This window comes from Ranitomeya variabilis, chromosome 1, assembly GCF_051348905.1.
Source record: "Ranitomeya variabilis isolate aRanVar5 chromosome 1, aRanVar5.hap1, whole genome shotgun sequence".
Classification (NCBI taxonomy): domain Eukaryota; kingdom Metazoa; phylum Chordata; class Amphibia; order Anura; family Dendrobatidae; genus Ranitomeya; species Ranitomeya variabilis.
In genome coordinates this window covers 892,121,735-892,142,538 of record NC_135232.1, presented here as the reverse complement: position 1 = coordinate 892,142,538, position 20,804 = coordinate 892,121,735, and the positions used below count along the sequence as shown (strand labels likewise).

The following is a 20,804-nucleotide window of genomic DNA, read 5'->3' as shown; positions in this document are numbered from 1 at the left end:
CAGCTGCTCTCCTAATCCGATGAACTTGCCTGGCAGAAATCTTCCTCATTATGCCTTTATCAGCACAAACACATCTGTGCTCAGATTCAGCCACAAATCTCTTAACAGTACGATGATCACGCTTAAGTTTTCGGGAAATTTCCAATGTTTTCATCCCTTCACCAAGGCATTGCACTATTTTATGCTTTTCAGCAGCAGAGAGGTCCTTTTTCTTTCCCATGTTACTTGAAAACTGTGACCTGCTTAATAATGTGGAACATCATTTTTAAGTAGTTTTCCTTTAATTATAATCACCTGGAAAACTAATTATCACATGTGTTTAAGATTGATTTCAGTGATCCATTGAGCCCTGAGACACAATACCATCCACGAGTTTATTTGAAAAACAAAACAATTAAATCTTTATCACACTTAACTCTAATTTGCATAATAATTTGGAACACACTGTATTTGGTATCATCGCATTCAGAATCGCCGGATCTATCAACAAAAAAAGGATTAACCTAATCGATAACCGGCGTAGCGACAAAAAAAAATTAAAAATGGCAGAATTTGTTTGGTCGCCGCAACATTGCATTAAAATGCAATAACGGACGATCAAAAGAACGTATCTGCACCAAAATGGTATCATTAAAAACGTCAGCTCGGAACGCAAAAATAAGCCCTCACCCAACCCAAGATCATGAAAAATGGAGACGCTACGGGTATCGAAAAATTGCGCAATTTTTTTTTTTTTTTTTTTTTTTTTTTTTTAAAGCAAAGTTTGGAATTTTTTTTTAACACTTAGTACAACTCGTTCCACAAAAAACAAGCCCTCATATGGCCATATTCACGGAAAAATAAAAAAGTTATGGCTCCGGGAAGGAAGGGAGCAAAAAACGAAAATGAAAAACAGAAAAAAGATCCGGTCATTAAGGGGTTAAGAAGCCCTCTGCACTCATTACATGTATTAATTGCACCAGTTTGAACCCATTACCTGTATAAAAGACACCCGTCCACACACAATCACACTCCAACCTCTTCACCATGGCCAAGACCAAAGAGCAGTCTAAGGACACCAGGGACAAAATTGTAGACTTGTACAAGGTTGGGATGGGCTACAGTTGAATAGGCAAGCAGCTTGGTGAGAAGGCAACACGTATTGATACAATTATTAGAAAATGGAAGAAACACAAGATGACTGTCAATCTTCCTTGGTCTGGGGCTCTATGCAAGATCTTGCCTCGTGGGGTAAGGATGATTCTGAGAAAGGTCTGGAATCAGTTCAGAACTACATGGTTAGACCTGGTCAATAACCTGAGGAGAGCTGGGACTACAGTCTCAAACATATTACCATTAATAACATACCACACCACCATGGATTAAAATCCTTCAGGGAACGCAAGATCCCCATGCTCACGAAAGCACATGTTCAGGACCATTTGAAGTTCGCCAATGACCATCTGAATAATCCAGAGGAGGTATGGGAGAAGGTCATGTGGTCCGATGAAACCAAAGTAGAACTCTTTGGTATCAACTACACTCACTGTGTTTGAAGGAAGAAGGAGTAAAACCCCAAGAACACCATCCCGACCATGACAGATGGTGGGGAAACATCATACTTTGGAGAGTGCTTTTCTGCAAAGGTAACAGGACGACTACACCGTATTGACGGCATCATGGATGGGGTTATGTATATCAACATTTTGGCCAACAACCTCCTTCCCTCAGTAAGAAAACTGAAGATGGGTCCTGGCTGGGTCTTGAAGAAAGACAATTACCTGAAACACACAGCCACAGCAACTAAGGAGTTGCTTTGTAAGAAGCATTTCAAGGTCTTGGAGTGGCCTAGCCAGTCTCCAGACCTGAACCCAATAGAATAGGAGGGAGCTGCAACTCAATGTTGCGCAGAATTTTGGGATGGAGTGAATCTTGTGAGGGCAGATGTCTGAGGAAGAGCGTTCAGGTTGCTACTACTGAAGTACCCGCAGATCTTTCCTCTCTCCCCAAGCACAACTGGCCCTATGCAGATGTATTCTCCAAGAGGGCTGCGGAGACAGTTCCGCCCCACCGCCCCTATGACTGTCCTATTGACCTCTTGCCTGATGCAGAGCCTCCCTGGGGTCGAGTCTATCCCCTGTCTCTCCCAGAGCGGGAGGCGATGTCCCAATACATCCAGGAGAATCTGGCAAGAAGATTCAATAGGAAGTCAGTGTTACCTGCAGGGGCAGGGTTCTTCTTCATGCAGAAGAAGAACGGAGAACTACGTCCATGCATTGATTACAGGGGTTTTAACGCCAACACATTTAAGAAGAAATACCCTCTGCCTCTGATATCAGAGTTATTCGACAGGTTGCGGGGAGTGAGGGTATTTACTAAACTAGATCTGCGGGGTGCTTACAACCTGATTCGCATCCGTGAGGGGGACGAATGGAAAACGGCATTCAACACCAGGGACGGGCACTATGAATACCTGGTGATGCCCTTCGGGCTCTGTAATGCTCCTGCCGTTTTCCAAGACTTTGTGAATGATATCTTCCGGGATATGCTCTCCACCTCGGTCTTAGTCTATCTGGATGATATTTTCATCTACTCTCCAGATATAGATTCCCACCGGAGAGATGTTTGCAAAGTCTTCGACCTCCTACGGGCAAGCTCCCTCTACACCAAGTTGGAGAAGTGTGTGTTTGAGCAGGAGTCCTTGCCTTTCCTTGGCTATATCATCTCCGCCCAGGGATTAGCTATGGATCCTGCCAAGCTAGAGGCTGTGATGGACTGGCAAGAACCCCATTCTCTCAAAGCGGTGCAGCGCTTTATGGGGTTCATCAATTACTATCGCCAGTTCATTCCCCACTTCTCAACTTTGGTAGCTCGCTTGGTTGCCCTCACCAAAAAGGAAGCAAATCCCAAATTGTGGTTGGAGGAGGTTTCCAGAGCCCTTCTCTCAATTAAGTCACACTTCGCTAGCGCTCCCATTTTACATCGCCCCGATGTTGATAAACCTTTTATTATGGAGGTGGATGCCTCTTCCTTCGGTGCTGGAGCAGTCCTCTTCCAGAAGGATGCTCAAGGTTGGAAGCATCCTTGCTTCTTCTTCTCCAAGACCTTCACGCCAGCGGAGAGAAATTATTCCATCGGGGACAGGGAGTTGCTAGCCATGAAGTTGGCTTTCTCTGAGTGGAGACACCTCCTGGAGGGGGCTCGCTTTCCCTTCCAAATTTTCACCGACCACAAGAATTTGGTCTATATTCAGACTGCCCAGCGGCTAAATTCTCGCCAGGCCAGATGGTCCCTGTTCTTCTCACGCTCCATTTTCTCTCCGCGGAGAAGAACATTCATGCCGACGCTCTCTCCCACTCCGTAGTATCATCAGCGAAGGAGGAACCTCGGCTTATTGTCCCTTCTGAAAGCCTGAGGACCGTGGCTCCGGTTTCGTTAGAGTCTGTGCCCCCAGGCAAGACTTTTGTGCCATCAAATTTGCGACCAGAGGTTCTCTCTTGGGCTCACTCGTCCAGGGTGGGTGGACACCTTGGGATCAAAAGGACATCTGAGTTTCTAGCGATGACGTACTGATGGCCGCATATGGCCCGTGACGTTGGAGACTATATTCCGGCGTGTGTCTCCTGCGCCAAGTATAAGTCTCCTCGACAACAGCCAGCTGGGTTACTTTACCCCTGCTGGTGGCAGACAGGCCTTGGGAGATGGTCGGGATGGACTTTGTGGTGGGCTTACGCAAGTCCCATGGCTGCACCATCAATTGTGTAATCACCGAAATGGTGCACTTGGTGCCTTTTAAACGGCTACCTTCTGCACGGGCCTTGGCAGCATTGTTTATAAAACACATTTTCCGCCTACACGGTATGCCGGACAAAATTGTCAGTGGCCAGGGTCCCCAGTTTGCGTCTCGGTTCTGGAGAGAGCTCTGTCGTCTACTCCGCATCGAGCTGAATCTCTCTTCAGCATACCGTCCCGAGATGAAAGGGTTGGTAGAGAGGGCCAACCAGACCTTGGTCACATATCTGCGACATTTTGTTTCTGCTAGGCAGGATGACTGGGCATTAGGGTGTTTCATTTTTCCGAAGTTATGATTTTCATATGACTTTGCTTGAATCCTTGGTCTAAGTCATCTAAAAGATCCATGTAAAAATTTTTAGCGAAATCAATTAATATTTAGAGGTTGCACACTTTGATCACTTTTATCTGAAAGTACCGAAATTCATGAAAATGTATCATCGACATCACACTAATGTGTATGTTGTGTTTCTATTATGTTTTGCGGGTAGTTTAACTGAAAAAGAGTACTAGAAAGGGAATTTGGTTACTTGAAAAGGTGCCTGGTGGTGAATTTTTGGGAGCTCAACTCCCTTCCAAGGAACACGTGCTTTTAGTTTTTATTTACCATCACAAGGAAATGAAAGAAACACTCTCGTGTGCTGCTAAATCCACAAGTATTAAACTAAAGGAAGTGTGGAAGAAAGCAACTATCCCTGTCATGACAGAGGAGAATATCCGAACTCGTATACAGAAGTTATACAAGGAATATCAACATCTGGGTAAAGAGAAATCAAGAAACATTGACAAAGTAAATATGAAGCGGCAGATTTGGAAAGGTGATCTTGTTGAGCTATTTGATATTGCCAGGCAAAATGTGATCTCCATGAATAGCGTACTAGAAGACGATAAAGCATTCCTTATGTCACAAAGAGAGGATTATATGAGTTTATCAATGAGTGGTGTAGATAAGGTTCTTGCCTCACAAATTAAAAAGAAAATAAATGCAGAAAAAAAGGAGGCATACAAGGAGAAACATTATAAAGAAATCGCCAAAATGAACAGTGGAACACTCAGTCTCATCTCCATCATCAATTCACGAAGAGGACAAATTTTCTGCACCACCAGTGAAAAAAATCTTGTGCAGGTCGTAGATTAAAACCTCTTGATCACACACTCACGGCTACATGGGATCGAGAACAACTCTCCATTCGACAAGCAAGTACTTCATTTATTGCAACTGCAAAAAGGCTTGGTCACGATGTTTCATGCATTTCCATATCTCCATCTACCATTTTCCGAGCTCGGGTGATTAACAGAAGACAAATGGCTGAGAAAATGGAAAAGTCACGGTTTGAAAATCCTCCTCATTTAATCTTACATTGGGATAGTGAATTGTTGCCTGAGGGAGTGTCAAAACTCTAGAAGATAGAGCTGCTGTTCTTGAAACTGGAAAAGATTTTGAGCATTTGCTTGGCGTACCTGTTGCCCAGAAAAGTACTGGTGAGCTAATGGCTGAAGTTGTTATTCAGGAGGTGGACCGATTCGCGCTACGTGACCTTATCATTGGTATATTTTTCGATACAACTGCATCTAATACAGGAATGAACCAAGGAGCATGTATCAGAATTGAAACTGAATTTGGGAGACCATTGTTGTGGTTGGCTTGCCGCAACCACACCCACGAATTAATCTTGAAAGGAGTGTTTGGTAACTGTTGTAACATCCCATCAAGTTGTCCTGACATCCAGATTTTCCGAAAGTTCCAAAATCAGTCGAATTCAGTTGATAAGAAGTTCTATTTCACGATGTTAGATGAAGAAAATCCCATTCAAGGTTTTCTAGAAGAACAACGTGTGAAAATAGTGGACTACCTCAACAATGTCTTGCAAGATGGCAGTCATCCAAGAGAAGATTACAAAGAGCTATTAGAACTATCATTTCTATATCTTGGAGGCTGGGATGAAAACTATTTCGAATTTAGGGTTCCAGGGGCTCTGACTGAAGCAAGGTGGATGGCAAAGGCCATATATGTACTCAAAATTGTGCTATTCACTAAACAATTGCATATTTCTAATACCGAATTGAAAGGAATAAGAACAGTAGTGTGTTTTGTCTGTCTAATATATGTCCGCTTTTGGCACGAGGCAGTTGTAAGTCGATGGGCTCCAAAGAATGATTTGGAGATGCTACAGCTTTTGCAATATTATCTAGATAAAGATGTCAGAGAAAGTGCCCTTACAGTGGCTAAGAGTCACATTTGGTATCTGTCAGAAACTAACATAGGATTGGCATTTTTGGATGAACGTATCAGTCAGGCTGAGAAGGATAAGATGTTTGAAAATGTAAGAATGAAACCTGCAAAGAAAAAGGAGCTGAAACAGTTGGAAGGTAAAAACCTAATTTTTGAAGGAAAAGACCTCAGCGATTTTGTTACAAGTAAAACAAAGACATTCTTTGAATTGAATTTTGGGATCCACGATGTAGAAAAATATTGCAGTGATACACTAAGGCTCCATCAATGCTCTTAAGGTGGTGAATGACACCACAGAAAGGGGCATTGTTCTGATAAAGAAGTTTAATAATTCAATCAGAGATGAACAACCGAAACAGTTCTTGTTAAGAGTTGTCTAGTATCATAGAAAAGCCGTCACCAAGTGAACAAAAGAAGGAGTTGCATCTTTCACAGCACATTAGTGTAAATCATTTAATACGTATGATACTGCCTATCAATGTTACTGTTTATTCTAAGTTTTTAATTGTTTGAATTTCTAATAAAAAATACTTAACATTGAAAATCTGTTTTTTTGCGTGCTTTTATTAAACTGATAAAAGTGTGCAACCTCTAAACATAGTTCGATCATCTTGAAAATTGGCATATATACTTTTTACATTAGTGAGACTCGGGGAGTAAGCAAAGTCTGAAAAAATTTGACATTTTAATTTTTACCATACAAAATGAAACACCCTACTGGGCATCCTTGCTACCGTGGGCGGAGTTTGCTCTAAACAACGCCGTAGCCGACTCCACTGGACAGACCCCATTCCTCCTTAATTACGGCCAGCATATGCGGGTTCCTGTGCCTATGCCCGTGTCTTCCGCCGATTCCAGGGTAGCAGCCTGGGCTGTGGAGGCACGTGACATTTGGGACCGCACTCAGGATGTCATCCGGGCCTCCAAGGAGAGAATGAGGTCCTCCGCCGATGCACATCGGCGCCCCACTCCGACCTTTGCTCCTGGTGACTTAGTGCGGCTCTCCCCCTGTAACATCAGGCTGTGAGTTGAGTCTACTAAGTTTGCACCTCGCTACTTGGGTCACTTCAAAGTCCTGGAACAGGTTAACCCTGTGGTCTACCGTCTGGCCCTTCCTCCACGCCTAGGTATCACCGACACCTTTTATGTGTCTCTTCTAAAGCCCGTTCACTTGTCCCGGTTTTCTGAGTCATCTGCCAGGACATCGAGTTCATCTACGGATGATTATGAGGTGAACGCTATCTTGGGGTGTAAGGTGGTACTTGGTAAAAAATTTTACTTGGTGGATTGGAAGGACTATGGCCCAGAGCACAGGTCCTGGGAGCCTGCGGAGCACATTCGGGCTCTGCAACTCATTGCTACCTTCTAGCGTAGCGAGGCCCAAGGAGGGGGGTAATGTTAGGTGTCAAGTTCCTGCCACTGCATAGCGGGAATCTCGAACCGCCTCCACTGCGGTCTCCCATTCTTCTTCAGCCGTAGTGGAGCCTTTTCAGCGGAGGCGTCGGTTCCAGCGTCTGGCTCAGGCAGATACTGTGCTCTCGGTTACTGCTGTTCTTCCTGGCTCGGCCATTGTAACCAGCACTGTTCTGTGGCGAGCAGATGCTCCTGGGACTAAGTCCTGCTTTTCCTCTACTGAGCATGCCCCAGGGACGACCTTTCATTGGAGGTCAGGGGTCACATGCTCAGGTCCTGAAGCAGTTCCTATTGGACCATTAGGAAGGTCCTGGACAGCTTGCTCTATAAAAGGTTCGCACGGCCATGCACTAGTATCAACCTATGTTCATGTGTGTATGAGCTTAGCTACCTTGTGGTCTTTGTCAGCATGTGCTCAGGGTCGGCTGTAAGCCGTTAGAATTCTGGCACCTCCGGAGAGGAGTTTGCGTGTATGAATTCAGGGCTGGCGTATAGCCACTAGAATTCCGGCACCTCCGGAGAGGAGTTTGCGTGTATGAATTCAAGGCTGGCGTACAGCCACTAGAATTCCATTTGTCATTGCGATGATCTTGGGGCCTACAAAGTTTAGTTTCTGGCCCATGGGAGAATCCCCTTGGTAGTTTGACATTATGTGTGTGTGCAGCGAATGAACATCTGAAGTGCGGGTTTATGCGTGGTTGTTGTGTGCCCTGGCCAGGGTAAGTTTGGTGAGCGCCTGCGCAGAAAGCCTGATTGTATGGCCCCAGGGCGCGTATCACGCACTGTTGTTGTATGTGACCGCCCTGACTGAACCCAACAAGACACCGTACTTGTGGGCGGAAGGAGATACTCACCAGCTCTATGGGGTGAACTCTAATGGCGCTCAACACATGCGCACTGTGTCAGTCAGGAGCAGAGGAAAATCCTTAACGCCTGCGCAGTGAGTTAATTGATACGCCGGCAGGATGAAACTGTGCCGCCATTGCTCTGCACACCAGGTAGGTGTCATAATGCTTTTTATTTCTATTTAAACTTGGAAACGTACTACTTCTGACAATACTGACCTTGAGGAAGACGCTTGCAGCGTTGATACGTGTGGGTCTTGGTATTTACACAGCCTCTTTGATCAGATAGGCCGGACATCCTAGAGGTGCAGGGTATTTTCACCCTGGAAGGTTAGGTAAGAGCCCTTCCTTTGCTGAGGGGTTGGAACGGGTGGAAGGCATTTTGCCTGTGCATTTCCAGCATTTGGGACATTTTTTGTCTGCCCCCCCCCCCCCCCCCCCTTCCCTGCAAGTACTGATAGGCAGGAAAATAGGATGGAATGGCTCTAACGTACCTGCCAACTATACTGGCACACAGGGTCATTGGATATATAACCTCTTTGTATTGACTGGCCTATGTGATCTGTTCATGCATATTTGTACTATATTAAGTACTAGGCTGTTTTGTGATTTACATATATTATTGGTATTTACCTGTTATTGATGTGGACCCAGTACCCAAAAACTATGTTATGGGTTTTTAAATGTTTTTAGCATTTTTTTGTGTGTACTGTTTCGAAATAAAGACTGTTTATATTTTTTCAGTATTATTGTGGTGATCCCAATTTTTGTGCATACACGTTCTCTTGTTTGGCAGCCACTAGAATTCCAGCACCTCCGGAGAGGAGTTGTTTGAGTGCTGTTGCTGACTGTACGACCACTGTATGCTACCTGCTCCGTTTATGAGCTTTGATCCCCTGTGAGGTTAACAGGGCACAGCGTCTTCTTTAATCCTGGCGACTCTGTGAAGTAATAGAGTTCGCTCCTGTGCAGGCCGGGTGACGGAACCCGTGTCTATTCAGGCGTAGTGCCGTCATATAGTGCCGCCATTTACTAGCAGCAGGTTCCACTCCTGCACGGTGGACCCCGGGCTGCGAACGCACCTATTCCATCTCAATACTTACTTACTCGGTGCGTTCCGCCAGCCCTAACACAGTCCACATGAAAGAAACCTAAGACAACATGAAACAGCTATTGATGTGCCTAAACAATGACCAAGATTTATGGCCCCTCTGTGGTGACTTAAAGATGGTGCCCTTTTACTTGGTCTCCAGGGTGGATACGCAAAGTACTGCTGGTTTCTATGTGAGTTGGATAGTCGTGGAAGAGAATACAATTAAAGATACTGGTCTCTCCAACATTCACTTCAGCCAGGAAGTAAATGTCCTGCATCCAGCACTGTTGACCAGCATAAGATTTTGTTACCACCACTGCATAACAAGTTGGGCCTAATGAAGAACTTTGTAAAGGCAATGGATAAAAATGCAAAAGCATTCAAGTAAATCATTGATAAATTTCCATGGTTGAGTGAAGCAAAGGTAAAGGAAGGAGTCTTTATTGGACCTCAGTTTAGTAAGCTTTTCAAGATGAGGAGTTTCTCTGTTGTTGCAGGGCAAGGAAAAGGCTGCAACGGTAGCATCTGCATTAGTGGCAACTCATTTTTTGGAAAAATCAAAAGCAGGTAACTATGAAGAGATGCGGAAAATCTCAAAAAATATAAGGATCTTGGTTGTAACAGGTCCTTAAAAATTCATTTATTACATTTGCATCTAAACTTTTTTCCACCACACTGCGCAGGAGTGATCGACGAGCACCGTGTGACATTTCACCAAGATATGGAGAAAAAATATCAAGGAAAATGCAATCCATCAATGCTTGCAGATTACTGATGGACAACTGTAAGAGATGATCCAATGCAGGAGTACAAGAGACAAGCAAAAAAGAGTTGTGACTAAATGAGGATTCTAATGTTGCAGTGCAATTTTTCTGTTTATAATTCACAATCGTGTTTAGACATGTTTTAGTTCTTTGAATTGTTGCTAAGTTTCCTCTAAATAAATATCAGAAAATTGGCATAAAAAATATTTTTCATCTTTATATTTGCAATAATTATATGTTTCAAAGTACTGAAACTTTTATGCTTTCATTATATATAGCAGTAAAGGAAAACTCTTTTATATCATAGAAACAAGAGTCAACTAAACATTTTCATTGTCAAATTTGAATTCAGGGGTCAAAATCAATAAGAAATGTGTCTTTTCTTAACTGAACCTGACAACTTTTGAAAATATAGCTGTTTTCCAGCAAAGCTCCAATGTTTTACACTACGCTTTGCTGTGTTCCCAGCATGGAGCTTGAAATAACGATTGTGAAACACATCAGAGCCGAGATTAATAACTGCTGCAGACAGATCAATGATGCAAAACTTTAACGCCACTCTCTTGATGCATAAGGCAGAGGATTACCTTCTGCTATGTACATATCAAGAAAGGGGTATTTACGGTTTTACATCACTGACCTGTCTGCAGTAGAAATCAAACACAGCTCAGCCCCGCTGTGCTTCCACAATGGTTATTTCCAGCTGACACTCAGCAGAGCGGAGTGCAGAACTAAGATTTAGTGCTGGAAACCAGCTAACAGATCAATGATGTAAAAACACATGCTACTATATTGATGTATATGGCAGAAGATAAAATTTGTCTTTCAGAAGTGTGCACTGGACCATAAGGTGTAAAGGAATATAGAGTATGCTTTCTATGTCAGGGCTGGGGGCATATCAGAGCTGTGATAGAATCTAGTTCAAAGGCTTAACAAGAAATAATTGAACTACAGCTGCACACATCTAAGGGTACTGTCACACAGTGCAATTTTGATCGCTACGACGGCACGATCCGTGACGTCGCAGCGTCGTATGATTATCGCTCCAGCGTCGTAGACTGCGGTCACACTTTGCAATCACGGCGCTGGAGCGATGCCGAAGTCCCCGGGTAACCAGGGTAAACATCGGGTTACTAAGCGCAGGGCCGCGCTTAGTAACCCGATGTTTACCCTGGTTACCAGCGTAAACGTAAAAAAAACAAACAGTACATACTTACATTCCGGTGTCTGTCCCCCGGCGTTCTGCTTCTCTCCACTGTGTAAGCACCATAGCCGGAAAGCAGAGCGGTGACGTCACCGCTGTGCTCGCTTTCCGGCCGGCAGGCGCTCACAGTGCAGAGAAGCTGAGACGCCGGAGGACAGACACCGGAATGTAAGTATGTACTGTTTGTTTTTTTACGTTTACGCTGGTAACCAGGGTAAACATCGGGTTACTAAGCGCGGCCCTGCGCTTAGTTACCCGATGTTTACCCTGGTTACAAGCGAACACATCGCTGGATCGGTGTCACACACAACGATCCAGCGATGTCAGCGGGTGATCAAGCGACGAAAGAAAGTTCCAAACGATCTGCTACGACGTACGATTCTCAGCAGGGTCCCTGATCGCTGCTGCGTGTCAGACACTGCGATATCGTAACGATATCGCTAGAACGTCACGAATCGTACCGTCGTAGCGATCAAAATTGCACTGTGTGACAGTACCCTAATAGCAAATGAGGGTTAAACAGAGCCTAGACTGGCATCATTAGGATTAGGGGGGAAGGTAATATGTGCAAAATGAGGCAGATTTAAAAATTAAGTATATTGACATAAATTAATATACTGTATATATTAATTTTGGGAATAACCCTTTACACAAGTCTCATCAGGTCTAATACATCTATGTAATAATGTATGTAGCTTGTATTGAGAAATTTGATTCCAGATCCGCTTTAAAAAGAGAAGCAAAACGAACGCCACATAGGAGAAAAATTGTCATTTTTTTGCACATTAAAAAAACAGAAACAGAAGTGTGGATGTGATGCTAGATGAATACAATATTGTCTATATAAAAACGTTCAATTTTGTTCTTCACCGCCATGTTTGGTCCATTAGTACTATATACATAATCAGTTCCATCATGTGCATAACTTACAGCTTCTGGGGTGATGTGGGCAAACGATGGGACATTGAAAACCCCTTGGATGAAATCTGGAGGACAACTGACTCCCATCCACAGGAACATGCTTATTCCATTAGCCAAGAGGAATATTCCTCCATCAGACAAACGTTCTCCTGAGCAGCGAACAGCCGGGGGAATGACGTCACTCTTGGTGTCCATTGTGTGCTAAATAAAGATGACAACAGTGCAGTTATAACCCAAGTCTTTGCCATATATGTGACCTTTTCATCAGTCTAGCCTGTGCGCTGCTATGATTAAACAATCACTTACTAAAGGTATAAGAAGTGGATAGTAAAAGAGCTGTGAGCTGGCCACATCCATGGACATGAGCAGCTGTCTTTGAAATGTCCTCTCATCAGTAGCGATCTCTGGGCTGCCAACCAAAACCTCGTTCTTTAACAAGCAATTCATGTAGACTGGCAGCACTTTCATGGAGTCAGGAAGGATGAGCTGGGGAATAGAGATGGTGAAATCCTAATCAGCTGCCCTGTGTTTAATGATTCATCTCTGACTTTTACAGAGCTTTAGGTACCTCAAACAGATTCTGCCACGCACCATTTGCAGCTTGCGCAACTGTACATCTAGCAAAAAGACATGGAAAACATCCGTACAGCAAAAGCGGAATAGTGAGTGATTAGCCAGATTAGGATATAACATTCTAGGTAATTGGCATTTAATGTAACAACACAACTACAGAAGGTATATAGATACACAGGATGGTTAGGCACCAAGCACAGGTGACATATATAAATATGCGAGTTATATATGGTGGATGGTATCACGGACATATATTTCATGTATCTACATATAGATTGCACTGTTATATCCTTACAACATAAGTGTCCCCCAAAGTTTCAAAGTTCACTGTTAACTAGAACAGGGGTATAAACCTTAGCATTAACTGTATTTAATTACTATGAAACCTGTAGCCAACATGAAATAAGCAAATAGTGAAAAATACTAAACCAATTAGCGACAAGGCAGTAGTCAGTATAGATGTATGCAGAAAACACTCCCTACAGAAAAGAAAACAAGTAATTGAAGACTATTTTCTCTCTCTGACTCAATTGATTACAGCTAATTCCTAAAATCTAATAGTAACAGTGATATGCTTTCATTAAGGGTACGTTCACACAGGACTTTTTTGCTGCTTTTTTTTGCTGCTTTTTTTTATGCTAATTTTCAGCTGCTTTTTACAGTACCAGTAAAGCCTATGAGATTTCAGAAATCTCATGCACACACGTTGGTTTTTTGTTTGATCAGTTTTTTCTGCTTTGCTGCTTTTTTTGGACATAGGGCATGTCACTTCTTTCAGCGTTTTTGCAGCGTTTTTGCAGCGTTTTTTCACCCATTGACTTGAATGGGTGATGAAAAAAACGCTGCAAAAACGCTGAAAAAACGCATGTAGCATTATTTGCTGCTTTTTTTGTGCAGAAAATCATGGCCAGCAGGAAGGGATCTCACAGCCAAGAGCTTAGGGGTGTGGTTAGTGAGGTGTGAAGAGCCATTGTGAGCCATTGTGAGGTGTGAAGAGCCATTGTGAGGTGTCCTGATTGTGATCTATTGTGAGGGAGTTCCTGGTAGTGAGGTGTGAAGAGCCATTGTGAGCCATTGTCAGGTGTGAAGAGCCATTGTGAGGTGTCCTGATTGTGATCTATTGTGAGGGAGTTCCTGGTAGTGAGGTGTGAAGAGCCATTGTGAGCCATTGTGAGGTGTGAAGAGCCATTGTGAGGTGTCCTGATTGTGATCTATTGTGAGGGAGTTCCTGGTAGTAAGGTGTAAAGAGCCATTATGAGGTGTCCTAGCAGCTGAAAATTGGCATAAAAAAAAGCAGCAAAAATCTGCAGCAAAAATCTGCAGCAAAAAAGTCCTGTGTGAACATACCCAAAAAACGCACCAAAAACGCACCAAAAAAACGCACCTAAATTAGCATAAAAAAAAGCAGCAAAAAAAAGCAGCAAAAAAGTCCTGTGTGAACGTACCCTAAGGCTCTCCGTGAGGGCACATAAAAGTGGTAATTTTCTATCTTGCCTTCACCGACTCAAAAGATTATAGCTAGGACCTGATTACAGTAAGGGCGATCACTTTTCCTAAAGTGGAGAAAGACAGGCAGATACTTTTAAAGACACGTTCTTTTCCATGTCTTCTCTCTGCTGATGCCGCTCTCTACATTAATACAGCCAGAAGTGTAGCGATCGGCTCCACAGAGGAGCTCTAGGCCACTGTAGTTAGTTCTCGTAGATGTTTAGAACAACTTTCCTGCGGAGATCTCTCAGAAACGGTGCAGAGTTCCCAGAATAATTGATGCTGTTTCACAGGGAACGTGTGGTTAGGCCAAATATTGATTTGATTTAGATTCACTTTCTTCATTCCCATCGCATTTTGTTGATTGATAAATGAAAACTATTAACACTGCTATTTATAAAAGCATTCTTAGGCCTCATTCAGATGTCCATTTTTTACAAGTGCTATTTGTGATTTTGACGGCTAGCAATCGTACCTGTGATAGTCTATGGGGCCATTCACATGTCCGATCTTTTCCTCGGAGTGGTCCAAGGAGAATATCGGAGACGTTTCCAGTTTTGATCCAAAGGTCGGATCAAAATTGGCAAAGCAAGTCAATGGGTCCAAGGGAAAAAAAAAAAAAAAAAAAAGGACTGTACTTGGATCACATCATGGACTGTCAGAATGGAGAAGGTGGAGAAGTTGTTTGCTTTTTTTCCCTTCTCCGTGTACCAGAAAATGAAATGATGTGATGTTTGATCAGCGTTTGATAAGAGCTTGATCAGAGTATGGTGCAGAGTCTGATTAGATTAATCAATTCGATTTTCTCACACGCGAGGAAAAAAAAAAAAAATCGGACATCTAAATGAGGCCTTGCTCTGCAGCATTTTTTCTACATCTGACTAAGCGTTTCAGACAATACTGTATATACACAGTATTACCCTGTATCAGGGGTCCTTGATATCTAGTGTTGGGGTACAAACAAAATCTTGTATTACTGGATACAATTTGACAGAATATTAGCCCTTTACCAGGGAATACCAATTGTAAATGCAGACGGTGCAAACACATCCTCACCTGAGGCGAGGGGGGCCTGCCTGTATCAGTTCTAGCTTAAACTGAATATATCTCCTTGGGCACACTTCCATCTGAAAAGGGGCCAGCGTCAGCAGGTGATGTTGCAGATGGCGTAATGTCATCATTCCATTGCGCCGCCTGCGACGTGCGATGAAGGAGGAAGAAGCAGCTGGAAGCGGAAACAGATGAGTAAAATTGTGTTTTTGTTTGTTCATTAGTATGCAAACAGAACATTATATTATGTACAGGCCAGGGAGGGGGACAGTATGGGGAACATTATAATTTACAGGTGCCAGAGACATAATAATATAGCTTATGGGGGGCAAAAAAGGGGACAGTATACTACATGGGGACCAGAATGGGGTCATTATATAGTAAGGGGGCCAGAATGAGGGACATTATACAATATGAGAGCAAGAATTAAGACAATAAGGGGGACATTATACTGTGTGGAGACCAGAATAGGAACATTATACCACATGGAGGAGAGAACGAGGAAATTATACTGTGCGATGAGTAAAATTGGGGATATTATACTATATGGGGCCACAAGCAGGGCTGTGGAGTCGGAGCCCATTTTGGTGGAGTCGGTATAAAATGGACCGACTCAGACTCCTAAAATATATAACAAATTGGGTACAGTAGTTCAATGCAGTTGTGGGGAATATTTTTTTCATAAGAATTTGGGAAGGTTATGAAATGTCCTATAAATGTCTGTCCTTTTCCTGATCTAAGGTCTAGACTTTTAGCTGAGATGAATCTGTGCTACAGTTTATGTTCAAGATAAGTAGTGAAGCTCCTCCTCTACAGATAAGGGGAAAAAATAAACACATAGGGAAGGAATGCCTACATTCATCTCAGAATTTCTGGAGTGAACAGGAAAGCAGGATTAAAGAAGGTAAGTACTTCCTAAAGCATATTTAAACTTTCAATAAACTGCATAAATCAATAGTCCAGTATATGTTGTCTCTGTATGCTTGATGCTTTAGTTTATTTTTCCTCTTAGCTCATGTTTGGAGAAATTAGCTGCTCTGATGACTTATACACACTATACATAGAACATAAGGTGAAAAATGTTTTCTAACATCTCAAATTCGGAAATTCAGTAACAGGATCGATGAGGACATATGTATTTGTGTGTGTGTGTTCTGGAATGTGATTCAGCACAGATATTACTACAGAAGAACAGCAAAATGATTCTTTACAATTAGATGATCTTGTTGAAGCTCCTTCGCACCTCTTTCCTATTCATCACATGCGCTGTGTTGTGCACCCGCTGCAGCTGGCAATAACAGATAGTCTGCAAGAGGGACATGCTGGAACTTTGATTAGCAAAGTGAGGAAATTGATTGCTGCCAGAACCCCTAAAATTGATTCCATCTTGAAGAGACGTGCTGGAAAAGGGGCAATTGTGGATCAAGCCACTCGGTGGGGCAGCACCTATTTAATGATTGAGCGATTGCTTGTTCTGAAACCCTTCCTTGTAGATATGGCCAACCCTCAGGTAACACTACATGAAGGTCAATGGACACAAGTGGCTGAATTGAAGGAATTGCTTTATCACCCATTTACAGTGACTAAAAAGTTCCAAGTTGAGGATTTAACTCCTGGCATTTTTTTTATAAAGGAGTGGAAGAACTTGTTGTTTTGCCTGTCCCAAAGAGGAGGTTTAATCGCAGATGGCATTGCTGCTTCAATGAAACGGAGAGAGACACCGTTATTAGAAAATAAAATTCTTCTGGCAGCTGTTAATGTGGACCAGAGTCATCGTATATTGCTGGATAAACAACAGCTTAGTAAAGGAAAAGAAGCTTTGATTCAGGTAGCAGTTAAGATGAGTGGGCTACAGGACAGCCAAGAGCAAGAGGACTCGGGTCCTGCCAGTGCTGCTGCCGTTCCTTCATCCTCATCAGATGAGGAGTTTGATTTAGACAATTATTTGGACAACATGGAGCAGGCAAATAAAGCGTTGCTGCAGGGAAAAAGATTCCACTCCCATAGAAAACAGGCTGACCATATTTCAGCAAAATTTTTCACTTGCTCTCAAAGAAGTAGAAGAGTTCAATCGTTCATCAAAATTGACTGTGCACGAGGAAATTCCTTTATACCCTGAAATTCTTAGAGATGTTGCCCCTGTGGTTACTTCTTTGCCACCAACCCAAGTTAGTGTAGAGAGGTTGTTCTCTAGCCTTAAAATAATTAGGTCAGATTTGAGGTCACCTATAAAGGAGGATCTGATGGAGGTGATACTATTTTTCAGAACAAATTCATAGACTGCACAAATGCTATTCAGTACGTTTTTGTTGAAAATTGTTTTTTCCCCACTTACTGCAGTTTTTTTTGTTCTAAAGTTGTATTCCAATAAATATATTTTATGTTCTATCTAAATGGCTTGATTATTGTATCATAATAAAGATTAAAAGCCTGATGTTACCATTTTACCACAGTAAATTTGTCACTTAAACTTAAACATGAGCCATGTACAGTATGAGGGAGTCGGAGTTGTGGAGTCGGAGTTATAGGAATTGAGGAGTCGGAGGTTTGGCTTACCGACTCCACAGTCCTGGTCACAAGAAGAGACTTTATTAATGTATAGGGCAACAATGGAGTACAATGCCTCTTTTGTGGCCTCATGCATTAACAATGCCCCCCTGATAGACTCATACATTACTAATTAATAATTTATGGGGCCACAGGTTTTGATGTACCAAATGTTTGAAGGCATAAAAGAAGTAGGAAGAAAAGCAGGAAGGATGCTCTAGAAGCAATCAGCAAGGCATATCTGTGTTTTTCTTTGTGAGTCATGGCTGAAAGAAGCCAATGTGATCTGCGCCAGATAAAAAAGACAAGAAAAGAGGAATGACTTCAATTCGATATGTTGCTGGTGAGTCACTTGATTTACCAGTACATTTACACTATATACTATCTACAGAGCTCCTATATATAATGCCACTGGTAATCACTGTATATAGTGTATAGGTAATACAATCTACAGAGCTCCTGTGTAGAAAGTCAACAGTGATCACTGTATTACCTGTACACTTATGATAAACACTATATACTGTCTACAGATCTCCTGTAACAGTTATTTGCATAAGGCTTTAGTGTGGGCCCCAAAAGTCAATTCAACCTGTGGGCCCTGGGCATCCCAGTCCGACACTGCTTGTTAAGTCTGTGTATTATCTACTTCTCATTATTTCATTAAAGAGCAGAGGAAAGACAGAACAAAACACATCATGCGAACTTGAAGTAACACTGACTACATACAATTTTCTTAAAAAAATCAAGTTGATTTTTAAGAAAATCTGGTGTCATTCATATGCAAGACCCCCTATGTGGGTTAAACACAGGTTCAGAGGTTTTTACATAGGAAAAGCAGGAAAAGTTTCTAGAATACATGTCAAACATATAATCCCCCACTTGTTAAAGTGATACCAAGGAAACTGACATCCTTGTTACATACCTGACTAACAGCTGAAGGGCTAGCGCAGTTCTTCCTGTAGCAGGCTAGAATGTGGGCTGTCTGATTCACCAAAACATCACGGACTGTCTTCAAAGGATGATGCAGGATTGCCTTGTAAGCTGTAAGGCAACAATGGTGTTACTTACTGTATAATGCGCCTGAACCCTGTTATCACTTCAGTTAAGGATGCAGCTTTCAAAATGTACCTGATTTTGCAAAGAAGTTTATGAGGGCATCGGTTTCACAGCTCTTGTATATATCTGCATGTTGTGAGCTGCAGCTCAAACTGATGTTATGCACCAGCAAACGTCTCTGGCCACCAATGGTTGTGTACAGCACAGCACACTAAGGTGAGAAAATGAGGCACCAGATATATACATTAGTGGTTCAAGCACCCATACATAGCATAGTCAAGGAATGTGAGCAAGAAAATTAAATCTACACTCAATGTTTGTCTTCACAGATAAGCTTTATAGTCACCACTGGACCGAACTACATGTAGTCCTTGATTCTCCCTAAAGGTACCTTCACACTAAGCGACTTTGCAGCGAGAACGACGACGATCCGTGACGTTGCAGCGTCCTGGACAGCGATCTCGTTGAGTTTGACACGCAGCAGCGATCTGGATCCCGCTGTGATATCGCTGGTCGGAGCTAGAAGTCCAGAACCTTATTTCGTCGCTGATCACCCGCTGTCATCGCTGAATCGGTGTGTGTGACACCGATCCAGCGATGTGTTCACTTGTAACCAGGGTAAATATCGGGTTACTAAGCACAGGGCTGCGCTTAGTAACCCGATATTTACCCTGGTTGCCATTGTAAAAGTAAAAAAAACAAACACTACATACTCACCTTCTGATGTCTGTCATGTCCCCCGGCGTCCACAGGGTTACGCGCTGCTGCCGAGAGCTTCCTGCACTGACTGAATGTGTCAGCGCCGGCAGCAGCGGTGATGTCACCGCTGTGCTCTGCTTTACGGCAGGCCGGCGCTGACACATTCAGTGCAGGGAAGCCGCCGGCGGGGGACGTGACAAACATCAGAAGGTGAGTATGTAGTGTTTTTTTTACTTTTACAATGGTAACCAGGGTAAATATCGGGTTACTAAGCGCGGCCCTGCGCTTAGTAACCCGATGTTTACCCTGGTTACCTGGGTGCTGCAGGGGGACTTCGGCATTGTTGAAGACAGTTTCAACGATGCCGAAGTCATTCCCCTGATCGTTGGTCGCTGGAGAGAGCTGTCTGTGTGACAGCTCCCCAACGACCACACAACGACTTACCAACAATCGCATCGCTGGTCGTGATCGTTGGTAAGTCGTTTAGTGTAACGGTACCTTAACTCTTCAATGACTTTAATACAGTTTGAGAAATCCTATGGTTATGATATACAGCGGGTGAAATAACTTTTGAACATGTCACCAATTTTTTACATAAATATATTTCTAAAGACACTGTTGACATGAAATTATAACCTGATGTTGGTAACAATCCATCCAATCCACAAAGGCAAAGAATTCAAACCATAGGTGTCCATATGTGTAATAATGAGAAATGACACAAGGAAAAATTATTGAATAAATGAAGAAATAGAGATCTAAATAGCCGTGTAAAGGAATGACACCAGCTGAAATATATCAGTAGTTAGCAATCCTGATACTTAGTGAAAATTATCAGCTCACTCAACTGATGGCCTATAAAAAGGTGTTTCCTTACTACGGTGCCACACAAGAAACATCTCATGATTTGTAAAATCAGTGAGCTGTCGCAAGACCTTTGCAACCTTATTATTGCAAAACATATTGATGGCATTGGTTACAGAAGAATTGATAAACTACTGAAGCACTGTTGGGGTCACAATCCAGAAGTGAAAAGAACATAATGTCACCATAAATCGGCCACGACCAGGTACTCTAAGCAAGATTTCAGACCGAGGAGTGAAAAGAATTGTAAGAAGAGTTGTCCAAGACCCAACCACCTGTGGAG

At 42.8% G+C, this 20,804-nt stretch overlaps 1 protein-coding gene across 6 annotated transcripts in view; it reads right to left on the bottom strand.

Annotated features, from left to right (window-relative positions):
- The window catches only part of SEC24D (SEC24 homolog D, COPII component), a 171,391-nt gene that overhangs the window by 11,901 nt on the left and 138,686 nt on the right, over nt 1-20,804 (bottom strand). For all 6 annotated transcript variants that reach the window (XM_077278553.1, XM_077278579.1, XM_077278562.1 and 3 more), the window contains 4 exons: nt 19,031-19,169; nt 18,825-18,943; nt 12,551-12,730; nt 12,254-12,445 (listed from right to left, as the gene is read on the bottom strand). In XM_077278553.1, the coding sequence (XP_077134668.1) occupies nt 12,254-12,445; nt 12,551-12,730; nt 18,825-18,943; nt 19,031-19,169 (630 nt within the window). The remainder of the gene's footprint in view (nt 1-12,253; nt 12,446-12,550; nt 12,731-18,824; nt 18,944-19,030; nt 19,170-20,804) is intronic.